This window comes from Gobius niger (assembly GCF_951799975.1).
Source record: "Gobius niger genome assembly, chromosome: 3".
In the NCBI taxonomy this organism is placed as follows: Eukaryota; Metazoa; Chordata; class Actinopteri; order Gobiiformes; family Gobiidae; genus Gobius; species Gobius niger.
The window spans coordinates 14119861-14132291 of NC_136854.1; the positions used below are offsets into that span (position 1 = coordinate 14119861).

General features: G+C 45.6%; 1 protein-coding gene across 2 annotated transcripts in view; it reads right to left on the reverse strand.

Annotated features, from left to right (window-relative positions):
* Nucleotides 1–282: 282 nt before the first annotated feature.
* The window catches only part of tmem131l (transmembrane 131 like), a 29462-nt gene continuing 17313 nt past the window's right edge, over nucleotides 283–12431 (reverse strand). Inside the window, exons 9-35 of one of the 2 annotated variants that reach the window (XM_079554145.1) lie at nucleotides 10582–10735; nucleotides 9490–9548; nucleotides 9309–9414; nucleotides 9124–9226; nucleotides 8845–8989; nucleotides 8512–8682; nucleotides 8346–8412; nucleotides 7787–7910; nucleotides 7641–7710; nucleotides 7159–7268; nucleotides 7015–7084; nucleotides 6800–6933; nucleotides 6546–6688; nucleotides 6219–6405; nucleotides 5589–5774; nucleotides 5365–5514; nucleotides 4950–5289; nucleotides 4362–4559; nucleotides 3704–3813; nucleotides 3463–3620; nucleotides 2791–2991; nucleotides 2646–2715; nucleotides 2470–2576; nucleotides 2266–2398; nucleotides 2117–2184; nucleotides 1497–1636; nucleotides 283–758 (exon numbers count right to left, since the gene is read on the reverse strand). In XM_079554145.1, the coding sequence (XP_079410271.1) occupies nucleotides 465–758; nucleotides 1497–1636; nucleotides 2117–2184; nucleotides 2266–2398; nucleotides 2470–2576; nucleotides 2646–2715; nucleotides 2791–2991; nucleotides 3463–3620; nucleotides 3704–3813; nucleotides 4362–4559; nucleotides 4950–5289; nucleotides 5365–5514; nucleotides 5589–5774; nucleotides 6219–6405; nucleotides 6546–6688; nucleotides 6800–6933; nucleotides 7015–7084; nucleotides 7159–7268; nucleotides 7641–7710; nucleotides 7787–7910; nucleotides 8346–8412; nucleotides 8512–8682; nucleotides 8845–8989; nucleotides 9124–9226; nucleotides 9309–9414; nucleotides 9490–9548; nucleotides 10582–10735 (3798 nt within the window). In that variant the 3' untranslated portion in view covers nucleotides 283–464. Of the gene's footprint in view, nucleotides 759–1496; nucleotides 1637–2116; nucleotides 2185–2265; nucleotides 2399–2469; nucleotides 2577–2645; nucleotides 2716–2790; nucleotides 2992–3462; nucleotides 3621–3703; nucleotides 3814–4361; nucleotides 4560–4949; nucleotides 5290–5364; nucleotides 5515–5588; nucleotides 5775–6218; nucleotides 6406–6545; nucleotides 6689–6799; nucleotides 6934–7014; nucleotides 7085–7158; nucleotides 7269–7640; nucleotides 7711–7786; nucleotides 7911–8345; nucleotides 8416–8511; nucleotides 8683–8844; nucleotides 8990–9123; nucleotides 9227–9308; nucleotides 9415–9489; nucleotides 9549–10581; nucleotides 10736–12431 lie in introns of both variants that reach the window. The other variant, XM_079554144.1, reaches the window with a different exon arrangement.

Sequence of the window (12431 nt, forward strand, 5' to 3'; positions counted from 1 at the left end):
GAGATGTTTTGATTTGTACTTTTTGCAGTGTGTTGAAGTCGGATGTTTTATGGTTTAGACATAGTTTAGTCCAAGTTACAGCTACTTTAGAACATTTTTTAGACTGTGCTTCGTTCCCACTTGATCTGGATCCAGGCCTGGTGGTGGAACTTGGAAGGTAAATATTTTCTAGGTGGATTCCGTGAGTGAAAAGTTCCTGAACCACTGATAAGTAAACATGGAATAAACGTGTGAAAATGTAACAGACCGATGCCATTTATGTACAAAACCTTTTTTTTTATTTTTCTATGATCAAAACTGCAAAACATCTAGAAAAATATACAACAAATGCTTAACCTTTCACAACATTGAACATTTGAAAATGGGAACATAAAAGAAGGAATCTTCACATTTTCCCCAAAACAATAAAAGAACATTCACTTTATTTCCTTTGCCGTTTCCTGTGGTCGTGGCGCGTGCGTGGCCTACACGTCTCCGCAGTAGCCCGAGTCGTTGGACAGCTGCGAGTTGGAGCTGCGGTTGGACGAGGAGTTCCAGATGTCCAGGTTCATGTGGGGGCCGAAGGGGTTGAAGCCGGGGTACTGAGCGGGGCCACAGGGGCCCTGAGGCTCCCGGGGCGGGCTGATGGGTGACACGGGGGAGATGGGTGCAGAGCGTTCAGAGTGGAAGTGACTCTGGTAAGGCTCGCTCTGTGGAGTCCAGATGGAACCAAACAGACTGGACATGGGTGACAGGCTGCGGGTCCCGGAGAAGAACGCCTGCGGACACAGCACACATTCAGCTGTAAAGGAGGGTTATGGTTCTCCCATCACAACCTTTGAAACTCTGTACTTAGAGAGAAACAACTGCACCTAAAACTATCCACACATTAGGAAATAAAATGAAGAATTGAAGAAGTAGAAATTGAAACTGGGTACCAGACCAATACTGAAGAACTATAGCCGAGCCAGTCACTAAATACTTTTCCAATTCTTTACAAAGACGTGTGGATGAATAATGACTACAGTGTAACGCTTTGAGAAAGTGGGTAACACACTTGGTAATACAAACAAGTGTAAGGAAGTTAGTGGTTTGACGATGGCATTGGCCAGTAGAGCGGAGACAAATCTTAGGGATACAAGTAATCATTGACAACTGTTCCAATTTTTAATTGTAGGAGAATTCAAACGGCTGCTTCTAATACGTTTGGAACGACACAACAATAAGAAAATGCTATTGGAGAAGATGAAGCATCAACATGGCCTGTGATTGGAACCATAGAAACGTTTGGAGATAGGACTGGCAGACGGTCCCGCTTTAGAAGTGTGTGTCCGGCTAAAGAACCGTCAAAAGAGCATTCAGTTGGACAGGACTTTGCCCAGTTGCCTTTTTGTCTTGATAAAAATGAGCGTCTAACACTCAAGAACCGCTTCAATCTGGTTTCCATAGGTCTAGCCTGATTCTAAACAGCTCAAACCAAGGTGTTTTGCTGCATGTAATAACGGCGCCCTCCTCACCTTGTTGCCGACACAGGCTGCTGCAGTGTCCCAGGCCGGGGGAGAGTTTGGAGGCTGCTCCTCTGTCCAGCTACTCTGTGGAGGGCTGTGGGCACTCTGACACTCCTGACCGGGGTATCCACTGGGGAAGGTTCCATTACCTACAAACACACAGTTCAGCCCATTATTTCTTTGTACTTAGACACATGCCTCAATCTTCTACTCCAGTGTTTCCCAACCAGGGGTACGGGGCAGGGGGTACTAAGAACTCAGTAGAATTTCAATATTACTTCAATACTACAAAAAAGAAGAAGCTTGTTTTCAATTTGTTTTTCAAGGAAAGGTTTGACTTTGAGTATTTTAGCTACATTTTGAACATAACACTTCTAAATACTGAATAATCTATCTTTCACTTTGTTAAAATTTTAGCATTGTACCCTTTGATTTTCTTGTTTTTTTAACCCACTTTAACTGTGTTCAGCTTTACCCAAATCGTAACACCAAATTTGAAAGCTAAGAACTACAAAACTCATCCAAATTTTTCTCCTCGCATTGTTGCCGCATTATCTTTTTTTCTGCAGGTTCAGGCGGGGGGTGAATCACAGCAGAGCTCCATAAACATAAAGCTGGCAGACACTTACCAATGTAGTCCCTCTCCTCACAGTACGTGTATGGGCTGCAGTTGTTGTTGGAACTGTTCCATGTAAACCTGCAGAAAACACGTGAGTTTAAACAAAAGCAACAAAGCCAAATGTAAATGGTTTGAAAGAGTTGAGTGGGAGGTGCGTACCCGTTGTAGGTCCTGGGAGCTGGCGGCTGGGGGAGGTAGGGCAGGGCCTCGGTGGTGTTGTATCTGAACTCGTTGGTCAGAGGGATGGAGGGGGCGGACCACGTTTCCTCTGGCACATACTGACCGCACATGTCTGGCACAGGAGGAGGACGGCGCGTTAACGGCGGTACGTTTAGACATGGAGTGCTTTGTGTGGAGGCTTACCCATGTTCCTGTCCACTCCTGCAGCCACGGCGGCAAAACTGGGGTTAAAGCTGGGCACGGGGGGCTCGGGACTTTGGCACAGGTCTTTAGCGTACAATGTGTTCATGCTGGAGAGGAACAAGAGAAGAAAGTAAGTACTCGATAGGAAGATGGAAGGCCATGTTTTGTGGCTGTACCTGAAAGCCTTTGTATGCATGCTCTGGTACTCCCTTTCTGATGGATAAGTGCTGTATTGCAAGGATTCCCCTGGGAAAACATCAAGCAGTTAACCACGAGCTTAGAGAAGTAAATAAGTCATTGAATTCCCATTTGAGGAGTTACTTTTTCTGGCTGAGGTAGGGCAGGTGTGTGCTCTGCTCTGCTCCTTGTCGCCCTCCATGCTGCTGGCACTGCTCCAGCTGCCCCAGCTGCCCCTGCTCGCTCGGACGCTGCCAGAGGAGCTGCCCGAGTCTGAGCCCGACTCACACGGACCGCCTCGCCGATCACAGGGCCCTCTGCGCCGCGAGCGACTGGGACACACGCCTGTGGGACAGAGGCAGGACTTTGTAACATAATCATTTTTACATTTATCAGAGTTTATAAATGAGACACACAACTGGGGAACATGAAAGTAGAAAAGCTTTAAGGTCTAGTCCCGGAGCGGAGCAAACAATTGATATCTGGATAATTGAGGAGCCGTTCACATAGAAAAGGCTATGACTAATCAGTTTCCTTCTGCCTACAACGTTTGCATGCAATAAGAGGTCTCTTTGTGCATAAAAACTGCTGTATTAATGTGCAATAGAAATTTTAAGATAAAGAAATAGTGTAGTGTCTCTCCAACAAATTGGCAGCAACTCCAGTCAATTCAAAGTTTACTTTAACAATCGATTGAAACTTTCTCTAATTGTTCAAAGTGATGGGACCCCGGTGATGGACACCATTGCACCGTGGATAACGGCTCATACAAATGTTCCCTTTAAGGTTTAGTGCAGAGTAGGTGAACTCACTGACCGTTCTGCTTGAGGGGGCACTCTACGCTCAGCCCTGTCTTTGGTGCTTCTGATTTAGAGCCGTTGCGGTTCCGGCTGCGTGCTGCACTGATGTGATTGCCATTTTTCCATTCTGGTTCCTTTTCCCGCTCTGGAATCACCATGCTGTGTTCAGGAGCACTGAAAAAAGAAGGAAGAATTATATAGTTTTTAATTTATTTGACCATTTTGATAAATAGAAATGAAAACAGAAACAACTTTACCATGAGCCATTTTCGGCCTTTTTGCGACTCCTCTTTCCCTTATTTCCTGATGCAGGGCCAGATTCTGCACTCTGTACTTTCTTCTTCTGGCCTTTGCAATCTCCTCTGAGCTGCAGACACAAACCCATCTTATTAGATGTTTTCCTCCTTTTCAATCAAACCTTAGTACATTTGTTAAAAGCTCTTCATCTTAATCGAATCGAGACTTTAATAAAAGGTTCATCTCATTATCTCAATAATCGCATGGTGCATTTTAATCGGCAGGATAATTGGCCAATCCTGTCGCATTATGAACCCAGCTGATGCTGCAGCACCTGTCAGGTCAAGCTCAGGGAATACTTGGACAAACAAATGAAGGCATGCCACATGGGAAGAGGATCTGCTGAATTGAAACTTTTTTTCCCCACTTTTTTACAGGTGTTTGTGTGGTCTGGGGGCAGGTGAGTGGTGGCATGTTCTGTGAGGTTAGAGGTGTCTTTGTCATTGCAGCCGTCTACCATCAGTTCGCAAAATCGCCCAGCCCGGAGCTCGCGAAAAGTCATGGAATATAACATTTTTATGCACTTTTGGATCTATAAATGCATTCTACTCTAACTTCATTTCTCATTTCATTGTATGGATATAAGAAACCTTGACTCTGGATCTTTGTCCTGCTTACCTCTTGCTCAGCACTGTCCCTTTTGGCGGCCTCCATCTTGTCATAGGGCTGTACAAAGTTCTGCACGGCAGGCGTGCACATGAGCAGGCCGGGCCGCGGACCGGGGCTCAGCGTGACATTCTCGGGGAATCCAGCAGGCGTTTCCATGGGAAACATAACCACCGCCGGAGCCTCCACACGACTGTCCTCCACGTAGGCCTGTCCATACAAATCACAGAGACGCCTTTAGCCGTCTGAGCCCTTTCAAACACACAGATCCGGGATGACGTTGACGTGTTTGAATTGAGTGCTCTATCCTCTCTTGAAATGAATGGGGAAGCCTGTTCTTATATTAAAGTATGGCGAGGTATAACAGATTCATGTCGCGGCATTTATAATTTCTGTAGTTTGTCCAACATTAACATATTACAAGACGGTGTTAGGACCGAATGCCGCTTCTCCTTTTATTTCAATGGTCCTGTCACCATCACACATTGTTTCAGGGCAAAACAACATAACCTAAAAGTGAAAGACTAGAGCAGGATATTTGAAATGTTTGGTTGAGTATTGAACCATGACTGGATATGTTCGTAACAGTGACAGGCCTACCTCTGCGTACTCCCCCTTGCTCTCCATCTCTGAGAGGAAGGCGGGCTCCATGGCGTCGGGCTCGGGGCTTGAGGGCGTGTCTGGGACCAGCTCCTCGGTTTCCTCCTCTTCCTCCTCCATGCTCACGGCTGCCGCGGGGGCCGGGCTGTACTTGTACTTGGAGTAGTACAGGGACACTTTGGGCTTCTTCTGGGACTGGGAGGGGGCAGTTGAGGAGCTTTTCTTGGAGGACTGGGCTCTCTGTGGAGGGGAGTTGGCCAGAGCCGGAGAGCCGCGGCCTTTGCCTTTGTCCGACGGGTGGCACGAGTCCATGTAGCTCTTACAGCTGCCCTTGGGTTTACTGCACACAAACCAGGCTACTTAGTAAAAGAAGGGCACACAAATGCTTCACACGGACGAGTGGACAGACACGTACCCGACTCCATTGGGGGTGATGTTGTTGACCGCGCCGTTGTCTCGAGGTAGGGCCGAGTTAGGATTACTGCGACTGCCGGGTGTGGAGAACTCGCTCAGGATGTACTGGGCCTGATGGAACGCCATCAAACACACGCCGAACAGAGAGAAGCTGAGGACAGACACGCAAAGTTAATTTAACACATTTGTAACATGCTTAATATGTTAAATTCCAGAAGTACTGACCACGTGAAGATGAGGGTGACCAGCCAGAAGCTCTCCTCCCAGCTGGGCCCGGGCACCACCTGGGCGCACAGAGGCAGCATGTGGTGGGGCAGCGTCACGTTCAGGGTGAAGGGGAAAGAGGTGCCCCGCGCGGTGACCAGGGTGAGGTCCCGGATCACCCAGGACGACGTGAAGTCTGGGGTGAACCTGAGGGGGACACAAAGCATTCAATTATTCGACTGAATCAATCTGAACGCTTTGCAATGTGAAAAGGAAGACTTTGCTTTTGAAGACACAATCTAAGACCATGCACGCAAAAAGATGACTCACATTTGTGCACCTGAGAGTCAAATTTTATAAACAAAAATGTGAAAATCATATTATTCAGAACAGAAACAAGCAGCTTACATTGGAGAAGAAACTGGGTATGAAAATAACTATTGACAAGAGATGGAGAGCAGCATTTTTCACATATTGTCTCAGTATTAATCCTCTCATCGTGAAGTGATCACACTCGTCATCACTTCACTTCGTTCAGCTGTTTCCAAGCATCATCCAATGATTTTAAAAAGTGCTGGTATTAAAAAACTAAATGCAAGAACGAACCACACATTTTCAGAAGGCCTTATATTAGTCAAATCCAGCACTCACGCGATGGTGATCTCGGAGGAGGAGTTGTGCTCCAGGCTGAAGGGGTGACACTGCAGCACCTCGAAGCCGAAGCCCTGGCACTTGTACCCGTTGATGTTCATGGACATGACAGTCAGTGGCAGCTCTCCGGCGTTCTCCACTTTGAAACTCTTCCTGATGGCAAACAGGGGCTTGTTGTTGCGCAGACCTACGAGTTCCACAACAGCGTGTCAGAAGAGATATTGCAGAAAACATCGAGAGGTGTGCTCATAGTTTTATCCCTCATCTTTGATCTGGTTTCGTCTGTGAGAAAAGACAGTCTAGAAGCTGAAAAAAGCAGTGACTTACCGTCTCGACACTCCATGAGCGTGGACTGGGGGACGTTGAACCTCAGCGAGGCCCCGGGACCCGGCAGTTTACTCCCCACTCGGATCAGCTCTTTGGCCCCGTGGCCCCTCACTGTCACCATGTCGAACACCGTCAGATTGTTCCTAGAATTCAAACACAAACTATGACCTCATCTCTGTGTGACAGTGAGCATTTGTTTCTGCATCTGGTTAAGTTTGGTTCAGTTTAAAGACAAATCAAAGCGTGAAGTGTACCTGATGATTAGAATGGTGGTGGTGGGTTTGTGTTCAGAGGGCGAAAAGACCACGGCCACCTCCCTGGACTCCCACGGCTGCAGAAGGAGACGCAGCACTCCGGCTCCGCTCAGCTCCTGCACACTCTCCCCCGACTGAGACGCAGCAAAACACAGTCAGCAAAGACAATGGAATGTACGGTACAGCCATGAGGAGCAGATGATCTGAACATGTACCTTTGGTGCAGTGGCCAGCAGGGAGAACTCTGTAGCACTAATGTTCACAGAAACAGGGCTGATATTGAACCTAAGGAACAAAGAGGAAGATGAAATCAAATAAAAACAAAACAAAAATCAGGAAGCATATCTTTGGGATCGTACCATTTAGTTAGGAGGTCCAGAGCCTCCAGGGGAGCAGGGTACAAGGAGAGAACGCGGATTTCTACAGCCACCACAGAGGAGGAGGGGTTCTTCAGCACAAAGGTTTTTACCTGGAAGAAAAAATGCATAGAATTAGAAAAAAAACATTCAGTTACCACAGATGAATATATAAAGATAAATATGAAAGCCACATAAAAAAAACAAGACGTGAGAAGATGTGCAGAGTTAGTTTTTTTTTTGGGGGGGGGGGTTCATTTATCAAGATGGTGAATACAAGCTGGAAAACTGTGTTGCACCAAATGTACCATCTGAAATGACCTGTATTACAGAATTAGGGCCCTAAACACAGATAATGTTGCATGAGGAGAGAATGTGTAACAGGCTCTGCTGCTAACCCACTTTGTCTTGTGCCACTGGTTTTGCACACTTGGTAAATGACTCCCTCAGTGTGAGAAATACTGCACTTTAGCCCCACAGCTCACCTTACTCTCGTTGACAGGCGTAGCACCAAACTCTAAAGGGGAGGACGTCTCCACGGGAAGTCTTGGCCACCTTAACAAACATGTAGTAAGATGAGTGTAAGGGCAGTACTTTACAACATATTCACAGCAGGAAATCATTCCCAGACCTGCATGGAGGCTTGTCTTTGTGTCTCTGCCATCGAGAGCACAGCTCTGAGGCCAGGTTACTGTCTATATCCCAGGAGGAGGAGAAGAAGTCTGGGAGGAGAGAGCGCTGCCAATCGGAGCGACCTGGGAAAAATCATTTCAAAAGACATAAATACAGGTTAAACCCGGAAAATTTCAATAAGTTAAATAACAGAAATGAATGCACTTTTAACGATAAGCTGAAAATATATGATAGACTCATTACATGCAAAGTCACATATGTCAAGCCTTTATTTGTTATCATTTTGATTATTATGGCTCAGCTTGTAAAAACCCTAAATTAAAAATCTCATAAAATGTGAATATTTTGAAAACTGACTCTAAGCCAAAACCATCAAAATTATAACAAATAGTGGCTTGACCTATGTCACTTTGCATGTAATGAGTCTACATCGTATATTTGTTTCACATTTTAAGTTGAATTATGGAAATAAATGAGCTTTTGAATGATAATCTAATTATCTGAGTTTCACCTGTAGAAGGTCTCATTACTTGATTCTCACACAGTTCATGTCTCACCTGTTTCAGACAGTCTGAGGGGACAAGGGCGGCTGCACTCCCGCTCAACACCAAACAGCACACCGCCCTGCTGGGAGGAGATACACTCTTTAGTATGTTTTATACTTTCAAACAGAACAGCGATAGGTAAGACGTGTTAACGCTTTACCAGCTGCCTTCCTGTTACCTTGGAGAAAGTGGAGTGAAAGTAGAGGGGGATGTGCAGCGAAGGCCCCAGGCTGGTGTTGAGGCTCAGGGTAAACACTTGGTTCAGAGGAAGGCTTCTGTGGAGCAACTGCAGGGACAGGACCCGGAAGCAGCCAGGGGCCACTGTGACGGGACGGCTGAAGTTCACCACCTGAACACCAGAGAGCAGCAGAGTTACGGACATGAATGTTCATAATAAAATGAACTGTACAATTAGAACTCCAAAATACACTGCTGGGTTATCTGCACATGCACATCTTATATTAGCATCTTCATATACTACTAAGCTCCTCCTGGTCCTAGTGACCCGTACCTTGAGTGCACTGGTCAGCCTTTGAGACAGGGAGGCGTTGGTCACTGTCAGGGGCAAGGACAGAGGGTTGTTGATCCACAGCTCCACCTGCTCCGAGCCGCTCTGCTTCACCTGGAGGAGGCTGAACACGTCCTCTGTGCTCCACCTACATGGAGGCAAACAAAACATAACCAATAGGCTCCAGTAAGTGTCCTTCAGAGACTTATTCCTCAGATTGGTCACATTTGCATAATTTACATTTCAATCAGGCTTTACAAATGATGAGGTTCTAACGGTTACCTGTGTGTGATGTGTCGTCCGGGCAAGTGGACCATGCTCCGGTTTCCCACAATGTCTAAACTGATATGACTGATGCACTTCCCTCCGTGGCCCGGGCCTGAACCTATATTTAAATGAAGACGATAAGGTTTGCATCATAAACACTAGGGAAAAACAGAGCTTTTAGTTTAAAAGTGAAAGCTCACCTCGGCAAGACAACGTGGCCACTTGAGTGAAGTTTTTGGCTTCGGGCCGCAGTAAAGCCTGATGGACATCGAGGTTGGCTTCTGCTTTGGAAAGTACCTGCATGTCCTGGCAAAAAAAGAAAAGTAAGATTCACGTTTTATCTTATTAAATGGATAAACCACAACTCGGCAAAGTACCTACCTTCACGTCTAGCTTTTTTCCTCCAGAGTTCAACATATAAACTCCCAGCTTTGGTTCACCTACACAAAAACAACAATGGGAAGAATATGAACGCGACTGAATGAATATTTATTTATTTGTTAGTTTTTGACAGGGACAGTACACATTAATGAACATTTCTGTAAATGTGTCAGCATTAGCTGCAAAGCCAGTTTTCAGCTGTTGCCCCTGGGCAAGGTGTATAATGCCAACAACAATTATAAAACATGAAACAATTTAAAAGTTGAGGCTACATACTTACATAACAAATGTTGATACAATTCATACATTGATAATATCTGAATGTTCGTTCTGTGACTTGCACAATAGAATGGATATTTTGGTGCAAGGGCAGACCAGACAGTTCAAACATAGGCCATTATAAGGATAAATAAGTACAATTATTGATTTAGATGCGCAGGATGAGGTTAGGCTTTTGAGGAGAGGACAACATTACAACATGATCGAGATCTAGATGTATATTTTTTTAAACCCCAACTTTTTTCTTTGCTTTTTGGTTTCTGTTTCAACACATTTTTGATGCTTTTTTGTGGCATTTTTGTGCCACTGTGTGTGTCACTTTTTGGTCAATCTTTTGCAGCTTTTTTGTTGCATTTTCATCCTTGTTTGTCTCATTTCTTTTCAAGAAGCTTTTAGATTTGGGTAAAGCCAAACTGTAGAAAATGTGCTTGGTTAAGGTGGGGGTTATGAGGTTAAGAAACAAAATATGTGCTGATTTTGGGGGTTTGTGGCATTAAAATATAATATTTGGGCATTAAAAAAACCCTGTAAAACCCTGCATTAGTTACGGTGTATTTGTGCATTTTTCATGCTGTAATTTCCCTCAGTTTATGAAACTATATGACGGCCAAATCATCTGCAACGACACGCACACCTTTATTACACAGGGAATACAGTTGTTACACTTTGGACACCTTTGTTTAAAGCCTTGCACTTTACGCTTGTTAGTGCAGGTAATTACACATTAATTACTTCCTTGTTCCCTGTACCTAAACATGGAACTCGCAGGCTATAATCTAAAGAAATGATGTAGTAGAATCTGGATGAACCCACCTGCTGTGAGCGCCCCGGCCCTGTGCGCCATGAGCAGCACCAGGATGTGCTCGATGACGTAGGGCTTCAGTTTGTCCAGGTCAGCGGGCCGGTCCCCGCGCGCCGACAGGTTTATCTGGAGACTCAGCCGCTCCTCGCTCTGTAGACAGGAACCCTGGCAACAAAATATTACCTCATTACATAACTATTTATTACAAATCTGACATAACTTCATCTACTTTCACACTCAAACTATCAGAAGATGGGAACATCCCTTCTAATAAACAACTGACAGAATGTAACAACTACAATAGTTTAAACTCACTAAAGCCGTACACATCCCCTCCTCCCTTTAACTCTGACACCCTGTGGAGCTGCCGGATCAGTTGCAAGTTGCAACCCACATCTAAATGTCAGAGCGGGCCCGAGTGGGTGAATCACCGCCTGACAACCTGAGGACAGATGCCATGGCCCGCTGCCACCGAAGCTCATGGCCTGCAATAGCAAACCTAATCCCCGAAAACTCCCCCCCCCCAGCTACTGCGCGCTTCCTGTGAGACTCCCGTCACCCAGGGCGGAGGTGAGGCTGGGTTCAGACCAGGGAGGAGCTGTGTGGTCTCTGATAAGGCCGCAGGCGTTTGTTTGATACATATGAGGAGGATTCTACTGCGGCGTGAGTGACCAAAGCTACTACACTACTTTAGTCCGAGCGTTGTTCCCTTGTCAAAGACAGACCTGGAGTAGTATTTCACAACATTCACGCAGTTTGGAGTTAATGTTCAGACTGTTCAATGTTGCCGTTTCTTCTTCTACGGTGTCAGGGCCTCGTTCTGAACTCACGTCATTGTTCAAACCCAAAAACTGGCCTCAGACACAAACACAGTAAAAACATGACGAAAACAACCTACCTACAAACCTAGTGGACACTTCAGAACATAAAAACACTTGTTAACAGCTAAATTAAGTAATCATCTGGGTGAACCGTGCTGGTGACTGGAGCGTGGATCTCCAAGTGGAGTCCCCGTCTCTCAAAAACTCATAAGTCCGAGTCTGTTTATGTGCGGCAGGGCCCAAAAACTAGCCCTCGACACGAGTGCTCCCATCTTTGTTTGCATCATGCCTGTTGCACCATGACACACTGGGACGCTGTGTGTCAATTACGGCGTCTCGTGAGAAAGCAATTAAAAAGCCTGGCAGGAGAAGAGGCTCTACTTTGGGCTCTGGGGAAAACACAAGGAGCCAAAATCACCAGGCCTCTGCTCACTTTCCATTCACTACCTTGGCACTGGCAAGAGAATAAATGCTTTACTGTTGTTAACCTCATATCTGTCTTAGCAGCTAAAATGGTAACATGTCGTCTTAATAATAAGCCGAATGCCCATCTCGACTGCGCATGTGTGGGTCAATCAGGCTCCTAATTTCAGCAACCAAACAAAGCACTCAGCCATTGAAATGTGTGAGCGAGTAAAGGTAGCGGAGCGTGAACACCGAAGTATATTGAGCCATAACCGTGAATTATAAGGCTTACGGGAATTGGTTTAAAGACTATAAGTCTCAAGTGACATTTCTTGGAAATATTTATGTTGTCAATATCTTGAAAGCGAGGGAAAAGTCAGGACGGCGGCTCCGTAGGCAGAAGCGGACCAGAGCGGACCATAGTGGACCATAGCGGACCATAGTGGACAGGGGGACGACTGGATATGGGATCAGCCAGACACAGACACTTTTTAACTAATTTAAATTCGTCTTGAAATCACAGTTTCAAAACGGTGTTGATGTTTAATATAGTGGGTACATTTCCATCAGTCAAATAAGCGATCGATTAGCCATGTTGTACCATCAGATCACTCGTAAGAAAAAATACAAATAAT